This window comes from Ranitomeya imitator, chromosome 2 (assembly GCF_032444005.1).
Source record: "Ranitomeya imitator isolate aRanImi1 chromosome 2, aRanImi1.pri, whole genome shotgun sequence".
In the NCBI taxonomy this organism is placed as follows: domain Eukaryota; kingdom Metazoa; phylum Chordata; class Amphibia; order Anura; family Dendrobatidae; genus Ranitomeya; species Ranitomeya imitator.
The window spans coordinates 761081659-761106795 of record NC_091283.1 but is presented as its reverse complement, the minus strand read 5'-3'; the positions used below and the strand labels follow the sequence as shown (position 1 = coordinate 761106795).

The following is a 25137-nucleotide window of genomic DNA, read 5'->3' as shown; positions in this document are numbered from 1 at the left end:
TCACAGTTATAAAGCAGGAGTAACTGGCATACCTCATCCTAGTGATCATGGAGAACCCTCCAGTTAAACCCTCGCCAGTCTAACATTAATTAATTTCTTGTCCAGTGGTATCAAAATACATTATTTAATCTGGAATATCCTTTTAATAAATTTTAATGAAAGTAGATATCTTACCACAAATTCTTATTGCCATGGCTTCACATAAATAAATGATCTATGATAGTTAAATGACATAAGAGGCTGTAAAGAATCCAGTTTTCCATAACCAGCACTTACGAGGATCACTGCACATTCTGGACATCTCAAACTTTCTTTTCCGGGAACTCAGCGGAATCTGTGAGCATTTTCTTGAAATTGAATTGATCAATTTTGATAGTAGGAAGGGATCATCAATTCTTAGTGAAAAGCTGTTCCTAGAAACCACTCGTGGGCCAATGGACGTTGAATCAAAGCAAATAAACACAATTCTGTCTAGGTAACTAGGTCTAATAAGAAGGTCCCGAAGTGAAGAGAAACTATGGTCTTTATAGACTGGAATAATAGTAATTGGGATGATGGTTATCGGGTAACTGAATGCTGATATAACATCACCGTCAGTAATATCTCTAGATCCTAGTAGACAGTTAAACCCATGTTGCTCGAGAGGTTTCACAATTTTCTCAATCATCTCTTTATCAACTTGACTTTGCTTTACATTTTGTGGGTTTTGTGGTGACACAACATAGGCATGATAGCAAAAAAGTTCATGAAACAATAGAACACCTAGGAGAAAAAAAAAGGGGCAGTAAACAATTAGGATCTAAAGAATTTAAAATCTTTACAACATATCTTATTTAAACTCAAAAATATCACTCAGTCTAAGACAGATTTATAAGTTCATATATAATTATAATATCAAGTTATCACAGCAAAGCTGTATAACTAATTCACTTGTGTTGCTAAATGGATCAATGCAATATTCATTTCCTTATAAAGGAGGCTTTAAGGGAAAATGCCTGGCTGGCAACATATTTCCCTGCCCAAATCTGCGTTAAGAGGTAAAAGAAAAGGTGTCTTGGTTGGTTGTTCTATATGCCCCTTTAAGAACATGGAATACATTGACCCTGTGTTATAGAGTGGTTCCACACTTAAGGATGGAGGAAGTAATGCAGGCTTACATTGGAGACAGTTTACAGACTACTTTACTCACAATCACAAATACCACCCAATAAATAAAAAGTAATATGGTAGTACAGCCAGAAGCATGAGACAACAGGGCTCATATCCGTGTGACAACTGTAGGGTATATCCATTAATCATTATTCTACTTGATTCCTGTGATGACTTAATGTCATTTATGTTCTCATATTTGGCCGGCCAAAAATCTGTGTGCTTTCTAGAATTGCCATGCCTTCGGTTCAAATGGATTTAATGAGTGAACCGTTTGTCCCTAAGAGGGGGTCAATGAGGAATTCAATTTTACAGGATTGAATAAACATTATTAGACATGCTGATTTAACTAAATAGAATCTGTCAGCGGGTTTTTGCTACCTCAAAATGAAGCAGCCAAAGAGACATGAATTCAACAATGTATCATTTAGTTTACTGGGTGCAGCAGTTGAAACACAATCAGATTTTTTTTTATTTCAAGTTTTTTTGTAAAAACTATTGTGCTGTTTTACTTCTGCTTTCTAGTGCATTGGCAATCTTACAAGAGGCAACAGCTTGGTATAAATAGAGTAACACAAATGGCACTCACACCACTGGCCTGAGACTTGATGTGAACACAATGTAATGTAAGGGACTGTGGTCACCTACTCAATTCCTCAAACTAGGGGTGCACTAGGATATCCTTGTCTCACAGATTACCCCAGATTGGGTAAATGCCAGAGTCTTGTACCTTGCTATGCTCTTATCTTACCCTTATCTGTTCCCTCCCCGACTCAGGGAGGTGTGAGGCTGAAGAGTATAGGCAAACACTAACCAGACAGACAGGGATAAAAGAAAACTACAATCATACAAATACACTCACAAAACAACAGAGTGAGAAATAGTGGGAAAATAAGAGGAAAGAAACCAAATGGGAAAGGGTAAGGATTAAAAAGCAAACCAACTCCATCAGGGCTGCCACTAGGAATTTCGGGGCCCCATAATGGCAAAATTTTCGGGGCCCCCTTGAGACTTCACTCAGGCTCCACCCCAGCCCCGCCTCCACCCCTCGAACTGTCCACAGTCAAAAGATTTTTAAAGCCGCCACCACGACAAGGTCTGGCCCTACCCTACTCTAACCTACTAAACATTTGTTAAAATATCCAATACAATCTAGGTATATTTTTATTTATTTTCCAATTTTTAAAATGACCAATACCACATACAGGGGACAAATACCACCGCACATGACCAGAAACCATATTACCACCACATAGTGACCAAATAATAGCACATACAAGGAACAAATACCACCGCACCATGTTCAGACCACATATTACCACCATATGATCACCAATAAAACCACATACAAGGAACAAATACCACCACACCATGACAAGACCACATATTACCACCACATAGTGACCAAATAATAGCACATACAAGGAACAAATACCGTCACACCATAGCCGGACAACATATTACCACCACATAGTGACTGAATACTACAATACTGATCAGTAATAAAAAAACAATACTAATAGCACCATAAGTGCCAGTATTCACAGAAGATCTGTACTTAGTATGCATTGTCTGTGTACAGGTAATACAATGATCACCAGTGACATTATACACAGGAGCTCTGTATATAGTGTATAATTAAAGGTAATACAGTGATCACTGGTGATATTGTACACAGGACCGCTGTATATAGTATACAGTGTATAGCATCAGTGTACAGGTAACATACTGACTCACCAGTGACGTTTCTAGATGAAGTCCTTCATCTTTGCTTTTAATCTTCATCCAGCATATACTGCCGTCACTTCATCCAGCCAGGGCTCATTTCTGCAGGAAATAACAGTTATCTAGAGCACCACTTGCAGAAAACATTACTTATTTTTTTCCCAAATTCTAAACTACAATAGATGAAGAAAAAAAGTGACGGTGTTACTCTGCACAGTAACAGGACCAGCCCCCGTTTAAAACTGTATCCTCAAAAAATAAAATAAATACATCACTGGAGTAATAATATCCCTTAATTAGCCTCTATGGTAACAATATCCCCCATCCTGGCACCTGTGTGTCTCATACCTGGCACCAGCCCTATGTTCTCCTATCCTGCCCCCATGTGATGTCCCATTCTGCCCCATATGATCTCCAAATCCTGCCCCATGATCCTGCCCCATCTGTCCCATGATCCTGCCCCATCTGTCGAATGATCCTGCCCCATCTGTCTCCATCCTGCACCATGTCTCTAATCCTGCCCCGTGTCTCCATTCTGCCCCATGTCTCCATTCTGCCCCATGTCTCTATTCTGCCCCGTGTCTCCATTCTGCCCCGTGTCTCCATTCTGCCCCGTGTCTCCATTCTGCTCTGTGTCTACATTCTGCCCCGTGTCTCAATTCTGCCCCCTTTGTCTCCAACTCTGTCCCGTGTCTCCATTCTGCCACCTGTTTTCATTCTGCCACCTGTCTCCATTCTGCCCCGTGTCTCCATTCTGCCACCTGTCTCCATTCTGCCCCGTGTCTCCATCCTGCCACATGTCTTCATTCTTGCCCCCCTTGTCTCCATTCTGCCCCCATGTCTCCATTCTGCCCCGTGTCTCCAATCTGCCCATTGTCTCCATTCTGCCCCTGTCTCCCTTCTGTGCCGGACTGGATGGATACACATGGTCCATGTGTCTCTATCCTGCCGGTGAAACATTGTGGCTTGCCGCTTTCAGTTAAAAAAAATAAAAATAAAATGTTCTTCTTACCTGGTCGCGCTCCTGCGGCGGAGATCCCTCCCAGTGTTTCAACGCGCGCTCGCCGGCGAATGATGTCAGCTGCCAGCCTCCGATTGGCTGGAGGCTTTAACCATTGCCCTGTGGGCCCGCAAGGTTGCAATAGACTGAACTACCGATAGAAGCCTGCCGCTGGGGCCCGGGCCCGATGAGCAATAGAGACGGGGCCCGATGCGGGCTCTATCTGCCCACCGGGCCCCATACGCCAGTCAGGGCAGTAATGCCCTGATGGCGGCCCTGAACTCCATGTAGCAATCTCCAAAAAACCTCTTCAACTGCCAACTCCAAACACTGAACTCTCTCGTTCAACTCCAAACCAGGTAGTGGTAACTATCACTGGCAATGTCATAAGGAGTAGGGTTCTTATACCTGCTGGGAGTAACGAACTCAGCTGATACAACCCAAGACAGAACTCCAGAAGTCCAACTAATCAGTTTAACCCTTTCTAATACATCAATGCATAGGAGGCAAGCAATGCATAATTGTGTAGTTGCGGAAGTCGGGACAGGCTGTGAGAGACAGTTGGAGTCACCATAGAGAAGCATTAAAAAAGCACTATGTATGCATAAATGGCAAGTGATGATGGTGCTACTTCCCCTATACACAACAGTCATCCCTGTGCATAGTGAGGGCACAGGAGTTGCTGGGTCATAGGAGACTCCAACAGTTCTGCTATGCTCTGATGGCTGCATTTCCATTGTAACTGAGGATAATATGCCAACATTAGTTACAGCTGAAATATGTCCAATATAGGGGGACGTAGCCTAGGCAGCAATGGTGTAAGGTGTGCGGTGCCTAAGCTCCTGAGTGACATCGTCTGAAATCAACTCAAACCGTGGAAAAACAGCATCCTTTGGTAAAAATAATCGAGGATATGTTCCCAGTATCTCTCTAGGATAACAGCGAGCCTAAATTTGTGACTTAATTGTCTCTTCTGAGAGAAATCCCTGTCAGCATTTTGAGGCCTGTCAATCTTTGTGACAGGAATCCTCAGCTGTTTTTCCTGCCGGTTTTCTCCCTGTTAAATTGACTGTGATTCCTCAACTTGTCCACCCAGTACTGTGACAACCCACCTGACAACAGAAGAACCCTCGGAATTAACGGGTCACAGAGTTTATTACCTTCACCCCGACACCGGCCCGGCTAATTAGAGAAGTACCAGCTCTCCGGGCGCCATCTTAGAAAATCGTCATCTGACACAATAGGAGTATTTACCGCCCTGCCCATCTCTATACAGCACCAAGCCTCCCCGGTCTGAAAGGCGGAGGCAGAAAAGAACAATTAAGGATTCAGGGAGGATCCGGTGAAGTGACGGACAGCGCTTCTCGCCACCTCCGACACTCCCCTGGACTTCGCATCATAGGAGAAAACAGAAGACGCCGCCATTTTATTGGTGGCCAGCGGCGGACCAGGCGACACACACGACCGGCTCCTGTTAAAGCTGCGCCGGACAACACAAGCTGGACCCGATCAGCTGCAAATCTAATCGGCGGTAAGTTCCAGCTCCTGGCTGGGAAAGTCCCTGCATCGGAAGACGACAACGCGGCAACACAAGCTGAGGACTTAGACAGCCGGCCGGACTGCTTCAGCGCCATTTCTGGAGGTGGTGAGTTCCAGCTTATGCTGGATGCTGCATCACAGGGGGTAGAGAGATTAACGGAGTCCGATGGTCCGGAACGCCGTTGGCTTTGAAGACCCTGCCAGATCCACTAACAAGAAGAGGAGACTACAACACAACTAATCCTGCTGACGACTAGTTAGGAGCCTGAAGGGCTTTTAATGCAAAAGAGCTGTAACCTAATTTCTCTGGTAGGATCAAACCCAGGTGAATAGTATTAGTTTACACACCCCTCTGCATCTCTGCATAGTCATAACTACTGCCTGCCTATATAGTACCTTCTCTCTCCTAAATTATATTCTTAGGGTTATTCTAATAAGCAACCCTTTGTCTCTTACTTCAGAGTTACCAGTAGAGAATTCTGATTAATCCTCCCTAAAATTCTTCCACGACAACATATAAATCATTCTATATAACTCCAACTTTGCTGGGAGATTTAGAGGGTGGGCAACCCTCCTACCCTATTCTGTGACTGTCTTAGTTACTACTATCTGAATTCTAGAGCACGGATCGGGGATAATTATGAGTAAATCCTCGGCCAAACCCCAATTCTCAAACATGGCCTTATCTAATTCTCAAAAAGCCCAAAAATTTAAAGGGGTAGGGCGAAATACATCAAAAGACTTGATAACTAAAACAAGTCCCAATAGGTTCAGGTCCCCACTAAAAGATGAGGAAGATTCAGACCACGAAAAACTCTCTAACCAAAATGAAGTAAAACAATTCTCCCCCACTACTATTATAGAGATGGATTCATCTACCTCTTTAAAGAGGAAAATTCCAGAGGTTATAGCCGAAAAATACACTACTCCACATGACTCATCTGACGAGGTCTCAGAAACCTCTCCTAACTTGAGTCCAGCTAAATCCAAGCAAAAAATAAGTAACCCAAACATAGACGATACCCAGGGATTTGACCTGAATTCTGTGGGGATTCTTATATCTAAATTGACAGGGAAAATGGACAAATTCGAAAATAGTATGCATGGAAAATTTGATAAACAAAATAAATTACTAGAAGACTCATTGTCCCTCCTCAGCAAAAAGATGGACGGGTTTGAAGACAGAATTAAAAAAATAGAAGAGAGGCCAGATCTAACCTCTAAAATAAATAAAGGCATCACAAAAGAGTTGCACAAGCTGAAGCTCAAAGTAGCGGATTTAGAAGATCGAAATCGCAGAAACAATATTAAAATTAGGAGCATCCCCGAGACCATAGGCCCAAACAAACTGGAGGAATTTACCAAAAAATTATTCAGGAAAATTATTCCCTCCCTAACGGAGCAAGAGCTAGAAATTGACAGAATACATAGGCTGCGAAAACCGCCCACCATCCCTAAAGACCTACCCAGAGACACACTCATGAGAGTGCACTTCTTCAAAACAAAAGAAAGAATCCAAAATTACTTTAGAGAAAATAAACATTTCCCTGAGCCATTTGAAAAACTAAAAATGTATGCTGACCTCTCCAAAGAAACGATTGAAGGGAGGAAAACTTTTCAAAGCATTACCATACCTCTCAGGGACAATGAGACCTCCTATAAGTGGGGATTCCCACTCAAGTTAATAGTCAACTACAAAGGCAACTTTATCGTTCTTAATTCTCCAGAAGAAGGCAGAGACTTCTTGCACTCCATCAGTATTCCTCTTCAACCATGACATAAGGATCGCCTTGACTCTGATGGTAAAATATGAAGAGTTTTTGTTCAAGTTTATTGTTTACTTAAATGGGAAACTATCCGATAAGAAGCTAATACCTATTTTTGGTCGTTCTTGTTAATGTTACATGGGTATAAGTTCAACAACCAAGAAGGTGTTGCTTGGGAGCTAGTAACACGAACTTTTCCCCCAACAGGTGAAGTCAGGTTCACCGTAGTGGACCACTTCAAGTGGACATTACAGTTTATTGTTTATTGTTCTTACTCTTACTTAACGTATATTGATTTCTTAATCCTCACAGGTTTGCTGCTACACAATGAGTTTAAAGATATTATTTTACACTGTTAGAGGCTTAAATAGTCCACACAAAAGACACACCCTTTGGAGAGAACTATCCAAAAGCCATGCCGATATAATTTGTTTACAGGAATCCAAATTTAAACACTCAGACAACCCAAAATTTTCGCATAAAAATTTCCCACATATTTACAAGTCGGACAACACAAAAAAGAAAGCCGGTGTGGTCACAATCGTTAAAGGAACTATCTCATTTGAATTTCTAGAGGAGATCAAAGATGCTAAAGGGAGGTTTCATATTCTTGTTTGTTCCTTGAATAACCAGATTTGCACAATCATCAATATTTACGCCCCCAACGCAGGTCAAATAGGTTTTCTGAACAAAGTAAATAAAAAAGTAATGTCAATCAAGAGAGGTGCCATGATTTGGTTGGGAGACTTTAATTTGGTACCAAATGCAAATATGGATTCCTCCACCCCGAATAGATACCGACCACATACTTTAGACAATTGGATACACCAAAATGAATTATTTGACATCTTTCGGTGTCTAAACACCACTTCAATTGAATACACCCATTTCTCTGACCCTCATCAATCAGCGTCACGAATCGATTTAATCTTATCGGACATTTTTACGCTCCCTAAAATCTATAGAATCACAATAGAAAGGAAAACATTCTCGGACCACTCCCCAGTTTCAGCAGAAATCCAAATTGGCCACTCGGTTAATAAAAATTCACTATGGAAATGTGACACTAACCTACTAAACCACCCTGACCATAGACCAATATTAGAAAAATCACTAACAAATTATTTCACAGAGAATTCACCTACTGAAACATCCCCTTTCACCCATTGGTGTGCCCATAAGGCAGTCATGAGGGGTATCATGATCCAAATCTCCGCAAAAAGGAAAAGGTTGCTTAGAATTCAGATTGAAGACATTCAAAATAAAATAAAAGACAAAGAAAGCGAACAACTAAGTTTAAACCCCCCGCCTACTCAAATTAAAATAGAGCTACTGAACCTCAGGCAGGAGCTTAAGAAAATCATATTTTCATCATTCCACACCATGGTCAAAATTTCCAAAATGAAGCAATATTCCTCAATTAATAAGCCAACGCGTTACATGATTAATAGAATGAAAAAAATAAGACAAGCAAACAGGATCACCAAAATACAAACAAAAAATGGTACAACGGTATCTCATCCCCAAGATATAGCCAACTCCTTCGCAGATTATTACAGCAAATTATATAATTTACATTCCCAACCCTCCACCCCACTTCCCAATGTTTCTGACATTGAAAAATTCTTGACCTCAATTAGCCTTCCAAAATTGACCCTTGATGATTTAGAAAACTTAACCTCCCCTTTTTCCCTAGAAGAAATAGAAAGAACCATTCTTCAACTCAAGGACTTTAAATCGCCAGGCCCAGATGGTTTTGGAAACGAATATTATAAAACCTTCACCAAATTACTCTCCCCACATCTACAAAACCTTTTTAATATACCGTATATACTCGAGTATAAGCCGACCCGAGTATAAGCCGACCCCCCTAATTTTGCCACAAAAAACTGGGAAAACTTATTGACTCGAGTATAAGCCTAGGGTAGGAAATGCAGCAGCTACTGGTAAATTTCAAAAGTAAAAATAGATGCTCCATACCATTCATTATTGCCCCATAGATGCTCCATATACAACTGTGCTATATACAATGCTCTATACCGTTCATTATGGCCCCATAGATGCTCCATAGAAAGCTGTGCCATATATATATTGCTCTGCACCGTTGAATATGGCCCCATAGATGCTCCTTATAAAGCTGTGCCATATATGCTCTGCACTGTTGATTATGGCCCCATAGATGCTCCTTATAAAGCTGTGCCATATAGAAACAAAAGAGAGATAGGCAGTGGATGGCACTAGAGTGTATGATATTCCACAGATTATGGACTTAGCAACTTCTGACAACCAGGCGTCACGTAAGCTTAGGGTATATGGTGCTCTGCATAGATAGCAAAAAAGCCGAATAATCCAAAACATGAAGAAGGAAAATATGCGGCACTCACCCAGTAGAAGCTGTATTTACATGCTCTTTATTGGAAACAGAATGTACATATATCCATTAGGACATCAGGAATATAGGAGGGTGCGGTAATGGAGGCTTGACGACAGCCGTTTCGCAACCAAATGTGCTTCAACGGGTCCCGTTGAAGCAGATTTGGTTGCGAAACGGCCGTCGTCCAGCCTCCATTACCGCACCCTCCTATACACCTGATGTCCTAATGGATATATGTACATTCTGTTTCCAATAAAGAGCACGTAAATACAGCTTCTACTGGGTGAGTGCCGCATATTTTCCTTCTTCATGTTTTGGATTGTGCCATATAGAATGCTCTGCACCATTGATTATGGCCCCATAGGTGCTCCTTATATAGCTGTGCCCCATATATATTGCTCTGCACCGTTGATTATGGCCCCATAGGTGCTCCTTATAAAGCTGTGCCCCATATATATATATATGCTCTGCACCTTTGATTATGGCCCCATAGATGCTCCTTATAAAGCTGTGCCCCATATATATATATATGCTCTGCACCTTTGATTATGGCCCCATAGATGCTCCTTATAAAGCTGTGCCCCATATATATATATATATATGCTCTGCACCGTTGATTATGGCCCCATAGATGCTCCTTATCAAGCTGTGCCATATAGATTGCTCTGCACCATTGATTATGGCCCCATAGATGCTCCATATATAATGCTGCTGGTGCTGCAATAAAAAAAAAAATCACATACTCACCTGTCTTCGCTCAGGACGCCGGCGCTTTCAATATTTACCGGCTCCTCGTGCGGCTCCGTCTCCAGCACTGATGCTCAGCAGAGGGCGCGCACTGACTACGTCACCGCACCCTCTAACCTGAGCGTCACTGCTAGAGGACGCTGCAGATGGAGCCGCACCGGAGCGAGGAGCAGGTAAATATAGCGCAGCGCTGCGCTCCCCGTATACTTACCTGCTCCCGGCGCGGTCCCTGCAGTCCCTGGCTTCCCCGGCGCTGCAGCTTCTTCCTGTAATTGAGCGGTCACAGTTACCGATAATTTACAGCAATGAATATGCGGCTCCTCCCCTATGGGAGGTGGAGCCACCTATTCATTTCTGTAATGAGCGGTGCCATGTGACCACTCAGTGCAGGAAGAATCTGCAGCGCCGGGGAAGCCAGGGACTGCAGGGACCGTGCCGCAGCAGGTAAGTATAACTACACAGCCCCCGCTCCCCCTCCCCTGCTGACCTCCCGGTATATGACTCGAGTATAAGCCAAGAGGGGGACTTTCAGCCCAAAAAAATGGGCTGAAAATCTCGGCTTATACTCGAGTATATACGGTAGCTAGTTCCTCAGGTAAATTCCCAGCAGAAATGTTAGAATCGACAATTATTTTAATTCCCAAACACAATTCGGACTTAACCCTTGTTAATAATTACAGGCTAATTTCCTTAATCAATACAGATCTGAAAATTTACTCCAAGCTAATTGCAAATAGGCTCAAATCCTATTTGTCGTTATTGGTTCATGGGGACCAAATGGGTTTTATAACAGGTCGTCAAGCGCCAGATGGTACTAGAAGACTTATCAACTGAATTAAATTGATTCATTCCTCTAAAGTGCCATCTGTAATTATTACTCTAGATGCCGAAAAGGCTTTTGACCGATTAAATTGTCTCTATTTAACATCAGTACTTCAAAAATTTGGGTTTAATGAAAAATATATCAACAGCGTAATGGCACTCTATTCAAAACCAACAGCCAAAATTTATGCAAACAACTACTCCTCTACACCATTTAACATTTCAAATGGTACAAGACATGGGTGCCCTTTATCTCCGCTGCTTTTTATTTTATCAATGGAACCACTGGCGCAATCAATTAGGCAAAATAATTCCATAAAAGGTCTACAAACGCGAACATGCCATTATAAGATAGGGCTCTTTGCCGACGACATGATGTTTACCCTGACGGACCCCTATGAATCAGTTTCGGAGCTACAAAAAACCCTTCAATTTTTTTCAACTATTACCCTTTTTAAGATAAACGAAAATAAATCCAAAATATTGCCATTTTACTTGACGGAATTAGAAACAAAGAAAATAAAAGATATAGTTTCATTCAGTTGGTCGGAAGGAGACCTAGACTATCTAGGTATAATCATTTCAAAAAACTTAGACACATTAATGAAGAAAAACTTGAACAAACTCTTGGAAAATCTAAACAAAGACCTGGGTTTCCTCGGTACAAAAGACCTCTCATGGTGGGGCAGAGTATTGGCAACTAAAATTTTTATTGTCCCAAAAATCTCTTATATACTGAGAACACTTCCCCTAAAAATCAATACTTCCTACCTGACTAGCTTCCAATCAACAATAAATACGTTTATTTGGAATAAAAAAAGGGCCCGCATTTCCACAAACATTCTATATAATGCAAGGAATTTGGGGGCATAGGCTTACCAAACATTACAGCTTTATATCTATCGAATTTAATAAAACAAAGCCAGTATTGGTTCATGAAAGAAGATCCTCCGAATTGGCTTTACCTTGAAATTGAACTTAACCATAGGAAATCTCCCAAAGAATTGGTTTTTGACCATATTCTCAACAGACCTTATAAGGCCTACGCCCATCACCCTATCTTTTCTCCCATTATATATGCCTGGAATAAATTGTCCAAACGAAAGAGAGGCTCCAACAAGAAAATCCTCCTCCAAAATACCCCTATAGAGATTATCATGCTTACCCAAAATATTAACCCCTCCCCCATATGGAGAGACAATGGGATTCAAAAATTAAATGATATCCATGATGGGGTTAAATTTCTCACCTTCAGCTCTTAAACAAAAATTTAAAATACCCTCCTCAGCCTTTTTCCCTTACATGGTACTAAAGGACCAAGTTCAAAAATTCATTACAAACAAACCAAAAATATCTGAAGCAACTATTAATTTACTAAAAAATCCCACACACAATTTATTTTGGAATAACAAGCAAATATATCGGTGGTTTAACAATGACACACAATTCAATAAGTTAGCTCATATGATAAAATGGGAAGGGGATCTGAATGTAACGTTCACTCCAGAACAGTGGGAAAATGCAATCCACTTTACTTATGCATCAAACATCTGCATGACACTGAAAGAGGCCTATTATAAAATAATAACAAGATGGTACTATACTCCGGCTCGCCTTTCTCATCTGCCGTCAGGAGGATCTCCATTATTCTGGAGAGAATGTGGAGAGCGTGGAAGTTTGCTACATGTGTTTTGGTCATGCCCCCGGGTAAAACCCTTATGGAGGCAAGCCATAAAATTAATTAACAAATTATTAACAGGTAATATTATAGTTACCCCTGCAATGGCTTTGTTGTCCCTGAACTGGGAAAAAATAGACACAAATGTGAGATCTCTTATCATCCATATCTGCCTTGTGGTCAAACAAATCATAGCTTTCCATTGGAAGAATCCGACTTTACCGGCTTTTACTGAAATTATAGACCAAATTAACTTACACAAGACATACGAAGAAAACTTTGCAATAGTAAATAATTACTATACGAAACATGATAGGAAATGGAAGAAATGGGTTGAGGTAAACTCCAATCTATCGCATTAAAGGAAAGATGATGGCTTCTACATACCTGTGAGGTTATTACGACTTATTATATTCTCTTTGCTATTATTATATGCTATTATATGTTACTATATGTTAATCTGTTAAAAAGCGTGTCCACAGTGTTGTTCTTACCTTTCCCCAAACCCCCCCCCCCCCCACCTCCTTCCCTCTCCTTCCCCTATTCCCTTGTGAGCTGACTCCACATGCTAATATTAAATTTCAAAGATATAATAAAATTATTTGAATAAGTATGATCACAGGATACCATTCCCCAAACCCATCTCCCCTACCTCCCTCCCTCTCCTTACCCTTATTCCCTTGCGAGCTGACTATATGATTATTTCCACATGCTAATATTAAATTTCAAAGTTATAATAAAAATTATTTGAACAGAAATATGTCCAATATATAAAATCATTTGTTAAAGAATGTGGAATACCGTATATTTTTTTTTATTTATTTTACTGCCCTAGTATGGTCATAAAAAAATGGGAAACAGAGACATTTATTTTTCTTATTTTTCCACTGATACATTGGAAAACAAAAGAATATGAAAGTGAAGCTCCATATACAGTTGGGCTCTAAAGTTTACATACCCCGGCAGAATTTTTGCTTTCTTGACCTTTTTTTCAGAGAATATGAATGATAACACCAAAACTTTTTCTCCACTCATGGTTAGTGGTTAGTGGTTGGGTGAAGCCATTTATTATCAAACTACTGTGTTTTCTCTTTTTAAATCATAATGACAACCCAAAACATCCAAATGACCCTGATCAAAAGTTTACATACCCTGGTGATTTTGGCCTGATAACATGCACAGAAGTTGACACAAATGGGTTTGAATGGCTACTAAAGGTAACATCCTCACCTATGACCTGTTTGCTTGTAATCAGCATGTGTGCATAAAAGCTGAGTGAGTTTCTGGGATCCAGACAGACTTGTGCTTCTTTCATCCAGCCACTGACTTTTCTGGATTGTAAGTCATGGGGAAAGCAAAAGAATTGTCAATGGATCTACTGGAAAAGGTACCGTATTTTTTGGATTATAAGATGCACTTTTTTCCCCAAAATTTGGGGGGAAAATGGGGTTGCATCTTATAATAAGGATATACCTTACTGGTACCATTGCTGCAGGCTGGGATGAGGGGGTGTCCGGTGCTGCTTCAGGTGTCTGGTACTGTGGGGATCCGGTGGTGCTGCTGCAGGGGTCTCCGTTGCTGCAGGGGCCCTGCCGTAATTTTGTGAAAGGCCAGAGCTCCAGCAGTTCCATGGTTTCCTATGCGGTGGACTCTGGGAAAATGGCTGACGGGGAGGCAACACATGCGCAGATGGAGATCTCGGCATCAAGATCTTGGGAGATGAGATCTCAGCGATGAAATCTTATCTCCTGAGATCTTGGTGCCAAGATCTCCATCTGCGCATGCACGGCCCCCGTCGGCCATTTTCCCAGAGTCCACCACATAGGAAACCATGGAACTATGGAGCTCAGGCCTTTCACAAAATGATGGTAGGGCCCCCGCAGCAGCACCGAACACCTCCACAGCAGCACCAGAGACCCTCACAGAACTGGAAACTCCCGAAACAGCACCAGACTCCCAAAGCAGCACCGAACACCCGAAGCAGCACAGGACACCCGCAGCGGCACTCTGCACTTCGGAACATCCCCACATCCCAGCCTGCAGAATCACCCACTCCTGCCTCCTCCTGGGACCCCGCTTCACCACAGCCACCACCCCAGTAAGCAATAAGACACCTGGATTATAAGAAGCAACACCATTTTATTAAAAAAAGTTTTCCTATTTTTCTCCTGAAAATTTGGGGTGCGTCTTATAATCCGGACTGTCTGATAATTCAGAAAATATGGTATCTGAACTGTATAAAACAGGAAAGGGATACAAAAAGATATCCAATGAATTGCTAATGCCAGTCAGCAGCGTTCAAACTGTGATTAACAAATGGAAAATCAAGGGGTCTGTAAAAACAAAACCACGGTAAGGTAGACCAACAAAAATGTCATCCACAACTGCCAGGAAAATAGTTTGGGATACAAAGAGAAACCCACAAATAATATCAGCTGAAATCAGTAGTGTAGCTACCGGGGGGGGCAGAGGGTGCGGGCGCCCCGGGCCCTGTGCTCTGAGGGGGCCCACCCTGAGCTACGCTACTGTAACTGTATTGGCGCACGCAGCGCGCCGACACAGTTACATTCTGGTGCGGAGCAGGGAGAATCAATCTCCCTGCTCTGCTGCCCGGCCGCTATGGGGCCCCTGAGCAGGTGGGGGGCCCGGTGCCAGCAGTGGGCACCCACACCGTCATAGGAAGATCAGCTGTTCCGGCATTTAGCCAATACAGCTGATCGCAATGATGGGAGAGGGAGTGCTACGCTCCTTCTCCCATCATCCCCCTGTCAGTGTCAGCGTCTGATGTCGCCGACAGTGACAGCGGGCGCGATGACATCACTGCCCAGCGCCCGCTGTCAGGAGATCAGCGGGAACAGCACAGGAACCAGGAAGAAGAGAGGTGAGTATTTATTTATTTTTTTAATGGGTGCTGCTGCCTTATTACAGGGTCTGACTATGGGGGCTGCCTTATTACAGGTTCTGACTATGTGGGTGCTGCTTTATTACAGGGTCTGACTATGGAGGTGCTGCCTTATTACAGGTTCTGACTATGTGGGTGCTGCCTTATTACAGGGTCTGACTATGGGGGCTGCCTTATTACAGGGTCTGACTATGGGGGCTGCCTTATTACAGGGTCTGACTATAGGGGTGCCGCTCCTGACAGGGTCTGACTATGGGGGCTGCCTTATTACAGGGCCTGACTATGGGGGTGCTGCCTTATTACAGGGTCTGACTAAGGGGGCTGCCTTATTACAGGGTCTGACTATGGGGACTGCCTCATTACAGGATATGACTATAGGGTTGCTGCCTCATTACAGGGTCTGCCTATGGGGGCTGCCTTATTACAGGGTCTGACTATGGGGGCTGCCTTATTACAGGTTCTGACTATGGGGGTGCTGCCTTATTACAGGGTCTGACTATGGGGGCTGCCTTATTACAGGGTCTGACTATAGGGGTGCTGCTCCTTACAGGGTCTGACTATGGGGGCTGCCTTATTACAGGGTCTGACTATAGGAGTGCTGCCTCATTACAGGGTCTGACTATGGGGGCTGCCTTATTACAGAGTCTGACTATGGGGGTGCTGCCTTATTACAGGGTCTGACTATGGGGGTGCTGCCTCATTACAGGGTCTGACTATGGGGGTGCTGCCTTATTGCAGGGTCTGACTATGGGGGTGTTGCCTTATTACAGGGTCTGCCTATGGGTGTGCTGCCATATTACAGGGTCTGCCTATGGGGGCTGCCTTTTACAGGGTCTGACTATGGGGGTGCTGTCTTATTACAGGGTTTAACTATGGGGGTTGCCTTATTACAGGGTCTGACTATGGGGGCTGCCTTATTACAGGTTCTGACTATGTGGGTGCTGCTTTATTACAGGGTCTGACTATGGGGGCTGCCTTATTACAGGTTCTGACTATGTGGGTGCTGCCTTATTACAGGGTCTGACTATGGGGGCTGCCTTATTACAGGGTCTGACTATGGGGGCTGCCTTATTACAGGGTCTGACTATAGGGGTGCCACTCCTGACAGGATCTGACTATGGGGGCTGCCTTATTACAGGGCCTGACTATGGGGATGCTGCCTTATTACAGGGTTTGACTAAGGGGGCTGCCTTATCACAGGGTCTGACTATGGGGACTGCCTCATTACAGGATATGACTATAGGGGTGCTGCCTCATTACAGGGTCTGACTATGGGGCTGCCTTATTACAGGGTCTGACTATAGGGGTGCTGCCTCATTACAGGGTCTGCCTATGGGGGCTGCCTTATTACAGGGTCTGACTATGGGGGCTGCCTTATTACAGGTTCTGACTATGGGGGTGCTGCCTTATTACAGGGTCTGACTATGGGGGCTGCCTTATTACAGGGTCTGACTATAGGGGTGCTGCTCCTTACAGGGTCTGACTATGGGGGCTGCCTTATTACAGGGTCTGACTATAGGAGTGCTGCCTCATTACAGGGTCTGACTATGGGGGCTGCCTTATTACAGGGTCTGACTATGGGGGTGCTGCCTCATTACAGGGTCTGACTATGGGGGTGCTGCCTTATTGCAGGGTCTGACTATGGGGGTGTTGCCTTATTACAGGCTCTGCCTTAGGTGTGCTGCCATATTACAGGGTCTGCCTATGGGGGCTGCCTTTTACAGGGTCTGACTATGGGGGTGCTGTCTTATTACAGGGTTTAACTATGGGGGTTGCCTTATTACAGGGTCTGACTATAGGGGTGCTGCCTCATTACAGGGTCTGACTATGGGGGTGCTGCCTTTTTACTGGGGCTGCTTATGGGGGCTGCCTTTTTACAGGGTCTGATAATGGGGGTGCTGCCTTATTACTGGGTCTGACTATGGGGGTGCTGCCTTATTACAGGGGCTGCCTATGGGGGCTGCCTTATTACAGGGTCTGACTATAGGGGTGCTGCCTCATTACAGGGTCTGACTATGGGGGTGCTGCCTTATTACAGGGTCTGACTATGGGGGTGCTGCCTTATTACTGGGTCTGACTATGGGGGTGCTGTCTTATTACAGGGGCTGCCTAAGGGGGCTGCCTTTTTACAGGGTCTGACTATGGGGGTGCTGCCGTATTACAGGGTCTGCCGCCTTATTACAGGGTCTGCCTATGGGGGTGCTGCCTTATTACAGGGTCTGCCTATATGGGGGTGCTGCCTTAGTACAGGGTCTGCCTATTGGGGCTGCCGTATGTTATAGAGTCTGCCTATATGGGGGTGCTGCCTAATTACAGGGTCTGCCTATGGGGATGCTGCCTTATTACAGGGTCTGACTAAGGGGGCTGCCTTATTATAGGGGCTGACTATGGGGACTGCCTCATTACAAGGTCTGACTATAGGGGTGCTGCCTCATTACAGGGTCTGACTATGGGGGCTGCCTTATTACAGGTTCTGACTATGGGGGTGCTGCCTTATTACAGGGTCTGACTATGGAGGCTGCCTTATTACAGGGTCTGACTATAGGGGTGCTGCTCCTTACAGGGTCTGACTATGGGGACTGCCTTATTACAGGGTCTGACTATAGGGGTGCTGCTTCATTACAGGGTCTGACTATGGGGGCTGCCTTATTACAGAGTCTGACTATGGGGGTGCTGCCATTTTACAGGGTCTGACTATGGGGGTGCTGCCTTATTACAGGGTCTAATATCTAAAATTACCGCACACTTGAAGCTGGTATGATGCAAATATATAACAAGTTTATTGTGTTCACAAAACAGGTTGCCACAAAAAGGAAACAAAAAGTGCAGATAGAAACCCAACGTTTCGACCCTCCCGGGCCTTATTCATGGGGTTACTTGATGCACGCTAGGATACATATGTAGGTGGCAGGCATAGGGTAGGAGGGCAAGTCCCTTGGTATATAAGCTGTCGCTTAACCTGGAACAGGCTGGGAATATGCTGTTTTGTAATGCAAAGCGATAGTGGCACACAGAGGCTGTGACATCCGTAGTGGGCCTGTTAAAGTTATATAGGGGTGCAGTTTGTGTATAGCTGGATGACCCGTGCGGGCAGCACTCCTGAGGCTTGTAGTGACGTGAATGGAGGGTGCTGGATGAGCGGCGCTCCTGCGCCCTGCTGCTGCGTCTGACGTCGCCGACAGTGACAGCGGGCGCGATGACATCACTGCCCAGCGCCCGCTGTCAGGAGATCAGCGGGAACAGCGCAGGAACCAGGAAGAAGAGAGGTGAGTATTTATTTATTTTTTTAATGGGTGCTGCTGCCTCATTACAGGGTCTGACTATGGGGGCTGCCTTATTACAGAGTCTGACTATGGGGGTGCTGCCTTTTTACAGGGTCTGACTATGGGGGTGCTGCCTTATTACAGGGTCTGACTATGGGGGTGCTGCCTTATTACACGGTCTGACGCCTTATTACAGGGTCTGCCTATGGGGGTGCTGCCTTATTACAGGGTCTGCCTATATGGGGGTGCTGCCTTATTACAGTGTCTGCCTATGGGGGCTGCCGTATGTTATAGAGTCTACCTATATGGGGGTGCTGCCTTATTACAGGGTCTGCCTATGGGGATGCTGCCTTATACTACAGAGTCTGCCTATGGGGGTACTGCCTTATTACAGGGTCAGCCTATATGGGGGTGCAGCCTTATTACAGTGTCTGCCTATGGGGCTGTTGTATGCTCTAGAGTCTGCCTATGGGGAGTGCATTATACTATATTGTGGACTATTTGGTGCATTATGCTACTGTATATGGAGGCTATCTAGGGGGCCATCATATAATATGGAGATTATAGTGTGGGGGTCATTATACATTGTTGGAGCCATCAAACAGTTTGGGGGCTACTAAGGGGTCAGTATACTGTGTGGGTGCATTATACTGTGTATAAGAGAACATCATGCTGTGTATAGGGGAGCTGTACAGGGGGAGACTCGGGACATTATTAAATATAAAGTGGGCACTTATTGTTGTAGGGGAACTCAGGTTATTGTGGCTATCAAAGGGGCACACAGGGCATTATTACTTTCTAGGGGCAAAATATGGGCACTGTTTTCTAGGGCACTTGCACCTGGCATTACTATGTTGTAGAGAGATTATAGAGAGTTGCTTTAGCGTTTAGAGAGCACAGAGAACCACAACCACACAGCAGGTGCAGTAATAGGGACACATACGGCAGCAGAGGCTCAGTATTGGGGTATCAGGAGCAGTAATAGGGACACATACGGCAGCAGCGGCTCAGTATTGGGGTATCAGGGGCAGTAATAAGGACACATAGGGCAGCAGCGGCTCAGTATTGGGGTATCAGGGGCAGTAATAAGGACTCATACGGCAGCAGCGGCTCAGTATTGGGGTATCAGGGGCAGTAATAGGGACACATACAGCAGCAGCGGCACAGTATTGGGGTGTCAGGGGCAGTAATAGGGACACATAGGGCAGCAGCGGCTCAGTATTGGGGTATCAGGGGCAGTAATAGGGACACATACGGCAGCAGTGGCTCAGTATTGGGGTATCAGGTGTAGTAATAGGGATACATATAGCAGCAGCAGCTCAGTATTGGGGTATCAGGTGTAGTAATAGGGACACATACGGCAGCAGCGGCTCAGAATAGGGGTATCAGCAGGATGAGGAGTTTGTGCAGGTTGGGAATAGATGGTGATGGGGCTGGAATATGAGAAGTGAAATGTGTCTTTGTTGTTTTCTCTGCAGACGAATTGTAGCTGGAAGAAGTTGTCATGTCGGTCTGGGCCAGATGGAAAAGACGGGAAAAATGAATGATTCCATCAGAAAGGACATCAGCAGTAAGACATTATCTGTAACTGTGCAGTGAACTCTTATATGTTCTGTAGGACTGGTATCTACCACTGACCATATGACGGTAATATCCATATTGGTCTTTATATAGAGATTATCTTCAGTAACAGCACGGTCATCTGCTTAGGTTCTCCTCCAGTATTAGGGTGCGTCACCGAGTTGTAATCAAGGTTACCTGGTTAGGGGCCCACTCAGAAGCTTCATCCCCCCTGGACAAAAACCCTAGCTACGCCTCTGGTTGAAATACAGGACTATCTGAAAATTAGCAGTATGTCTGTTTCAAGATGCACAATAAGGAGGCACCTGAAGAAAAATGGACTGCATGGTCGAGTCGCCAGAAGAAAGCCATTTCCGAGCAAATGCCACAGAGTATCTCTCCTACCATATGCAAAACAGCAAAGATACAAGCCTCAAAACTTCTGGAACAAGGTAATTTGGAGTGATGAGACAAAAATTCAACTTTTTGGCCACAACCATAAACATTACATTTGGAGAGAGGTCAACAAGGCCTATGATGAAAGGAGCACCATTATTACTGTAAAGCACAGAGGTGGATCACTGATGGTTTGGAGATGTGTGAGCTACAAAGGCACAGGAAACTTGGTCAAACTTGAAGGAAAGATGAAAGCAGTATGTTATCAGCAAATACTGGAGGCAAATTTGTATCCATCAACCCGGAAGCTGCACATGGGACATACTTGGATGTTCCAACATGACAATGATCCAAAACACAAGGCCAAGTCAACTTGTCATTGGCTACAGCAGAGCAAAGTGAAGGTTCTGAAGTGGTCATCTCAGTCTTCTGACCTCAATATCATTGAGCCACTCTGGGGAGATCTCAAGCGTGCAGTTCATGCTAGACAGCCCAGGAATTTACAGGAACTGGAGGCTTTTTGCCAAGAAGAGTGGACAGCTTTACCATCTGAGAAAATAAAGAACCTCATCCACAGCTACCACAAAAATCTTCAAGATGTCATTGATGTTAGAGGGGGCAATACATGGTATTAAGAAATTGGGTATGTGAACTTTTGATCAGGGTCATTTGGATGTTTTGGGTTGTCATTATGATTTAAAAAGAGAAAACACAGTAGTATGACAATAAATGGCTTCACTCAACCAATAACCATGATTAGACAAAAAGTTTTGGTGTTATCATTCATATTTTCTGAAAAAAGATCAAGAAAGCAAAAAATTCTGCTGGGGTATGTAAACTTTTGAGCACAACTTTATATATGCAGTATATATTTGGGGTTATTCCTAACATTGAAAGTTTTCACCTATGTACCCTGCGTTCCATTTACTCTTCTCTATGGTATGGGAGTGCCAAAGGGTATGTGCAAGACTGTGTACAGTATGTATGTAAACTTTTGAGCACAATTGTACCTTGACAACTAGATGCAAAAATTATTTGAATATCTGAACGTGAAAAATTTTCATTGTTTTGTAAACCACACCAACACAAAAAATGGAAAATGTGCCTGCTATGAAAGTTTCCAAGTTTTTCATTACATATTTCCAAGATGCTGTGGACAAAATTTTTGACATTTTTATTTTTCACAAAGTTTGCTGCTTCAGTGTTTTTAGATATTTTAGTCAGATGTTTCTATGGCTACGGAAGTACAATTATAAGCATTTCATAAGTTTTTAAACAAATACACCAAGTTTATGCAAAGACCAGGAGTGACTATATAGCCTATGCAGCTAGTGCAGCTGCACAAGAGCCCAGAGAAGAGGTGGGAGGCTCTAGACATGGTCCCTGATCTGTGTATCTTATAATGTATGGCCCTTAGAATTAGGTAACATATTGCAGTGCAAGTTGTATGGGAGCTAAGCTGCGTCGGACTGGAGCACCTTAGGCCCAACAGAGAAAATCATTCTTGGGGCCCACTATGTAGCGACATAGAAATTAATACAAGACCACCAATTGTGCGATATAACACTCTAATATCAGGGCGTAATGTAAGGTAGTATATGTTTTAGGCTACTTTCACACTTCCGTTTTCTGGGGTCCGTCGTGGTGCAGCAAAATGACGGATCGACGGACGTCATAAAAATAGGTAAAAAAGTGTGCGACGGATCCAGTGTAATGACGGAGAGAGAGAGAGAGAGAGACTTTTCCCGGACTAGAAAATCCTTCTGGGCATGCTCAGCAGGGAAAAACTGGATCCGTCGCTGGATTTCAGTGTGTGACGGTGAGCGACGAATCCTGTGTCCATAGGCTTCCATTGTAGCCGACGACGGGCAGCGCAGGATGCATCGCTGAACGATTTTCCGACATGCACAAAAAAACGTTACAATGAACGTTTTCTCTCCATGACGGAACGCTATTTTACGACGGATCCAGTGCACGACGTATGAAACGAATGGCCATCCGTCATAATCCGTCGCTAATACAAGTCTATGGGAAAATGCAGGATCCTGCAAATTTTTTTGCAGGATCCTGCATGTCCCCATAAGACCTATAAAAATGGCCGTGAGGTTTTATTTTGGGTTACATACCACTTAAATAAATAACCAATAAATAACATCCATATTTCATAAGTCCAAATGTCCAAATCTCCAGAAACCAAATCCACCCAAAGTTGAGTGATTTTTTACTCACAAATAAAACCAAACGACAGTTGAACGATAACATAGAGGGAGGGAGGGTGGGCTCTTCTTTTCTTCAAGCGCCGGCGAACTGACCAAATACCGCCGACGCCCGGGTATATATAATAAAAATATGCCCGCCAAATGACTCAACAGCCAATCAAAAGCTTTAAAATTGGGCGGGCAAAAGCCAGTCAGAACCAGATCTGACTGCTTTTACATTAGCAACAGCTCCAACTTGACCTTAACATAACACCTTCGTAAAAACAACTGTACATGTTCAGGCCTATGTGGACATGGGACCCCCGCTATATTTCTCTTGTCTGAGCGGGGGGGGGGGGGCTTACATTCTCAAAAATCGAGGGATTGTGACGGATCTGAAAAGACGGAAGTGTGAAAATAGCCTTAATGATATAGCAGGGGTTGGCGCCCACATTTTGGTTCAAACTAAATGATTAATGTTACCTGGTGTTTATTAACCCATTATCTGCCAATGTCCTTTTTTTGGGACGCCTAATCTTTAGCTTCTAGCAACTAAGATTTTAAAATTTTTAATTAGGTTCAATTTTTTTGTGTTGTGTTTGTAAAATGAATGTTTTAAAAATAGGAAATCATGTCATTGTCATTATTAATTGAATATTGGGACGCCCTTTTCTGAAAAATCCGTACTTGTAAAAATTTGAATTTGGCAAGTAAAGGGTTAACCACTAGGCCAATGTGTTATAGCACCAGTGTAGTGGACGGGATTTTATGATATCAGGAATCTGCGCTAGCGGGATCGGCTAATGCAATCCCTTTTGGGACATTGCGTTAGCGCAGTCCGTAGCGCTATGCGCCAAATGGACTGCCCTAACGCAATGTGACCCTAGCCTAACAGTTCTTTCAGACGTCAGTGTTTCCATTAGCAGCATGGGCAGCAAAATGTCCCACACACATACCCACTTATGACACACAGATGACATCCCTGTGTCATGAGTGTGACATGTACAGGCACCTGGGAATCAGCGGTATGGTTTGCGCTGTTCCCCAGCTCCAGGTGCTGAAGTTAAGACAGCTCACATCACTGTCCCCTGCTAGCGCTGCGCACAACGCTAGCAAGGGACAATGTTGAGAGTTGTGTTCAACTGTTAGCAGTGAGAGCAGGAGGCAGCTGATGGTAGTATTCATCAGCTGCTGGCTGAGCTATAAATAAATAAATAAATGATGTGAAGTTCCCCTGTATTTTTGATAACCAGCCAGGCAAAACTGATAGCTGCAGGCTGCAAACTTGTAAGCGTCAGCAAGGCTTGCTATCCAGAATGGAGGGGTTCCCATGCTGTATCTATAAATTATTTAAGTAAATTAAAAAAACGGCATTGGGCTCCCTCCGATTTTTGACAACCAGCCAAGCTAAAGCAGACAGCTGGGGGCTGGTATTCCCAGGCTGGTAAGGGGTCATGGATATGGCTCCCTCCCAGCCTAAAAATAGCAGCCCACAGATGCCCAGAAAAGGGCCAATTGATGTGCCAATTCTGGTGCTTTGCTCAGCTCTTTCTATTTGCCCTGTGATGGTGGCAAGTAGGGTTCATATTTATGGGGTTAATGTCACCTTTGTATTGTCTGATGACATCAATGGGTTAGAAATGGAGAGGCATCTATAAGACACCTATGCATTACTAATCCCATAGTTATATTGTAAATAAACACACAACCACAATAAAGTCCTTTAATTGAAAGAATGACAGATACTCCTTTAATGAATATAAATTAACCCATATTCACATCTGCACCCAGTCCACAGAAACCATGGTCTCCTGTAATAAAACCAAAATAAAAAACAACTATATCTATCACCTGTTCGTCATGCTACCGCTGCTCAGTATCTCATGGTGAACTCCTTTTACGTCACTGCAAGTGCGAAAAATATCTCATGCTAGCGGTGCCTTCAGAAAGGTCCTGGGAGTGCACAGCCAATGAACTCAGTGCAACTTACTGACGTCAGGACAAGCGTCTTGGGAAAA

At 43.8% G+C, this 25137-nt stretch overlaps 1 protein-coding gene across 1 annotated transcript in view; it reads right to left on the bottom strand.

Moving 5' to 3' along the window:
* LOC138665675 (uncharacterized) overlaps positions 1–25137 on the bottom strand; it is a 169095-nt gene that overhangs the window by 128204 nt on the left and 15754 nt on the right. Inside the window, exon 3 of the mRNA XM_069753373.1 lies at positions 277–762. Within this exon, the coding sequence (XP_069609474.1) occupies positions 277–762 (486 nt within the window). The remainder of the gene's footprint in view (positions 1–276; positions 763–25137) is intronic.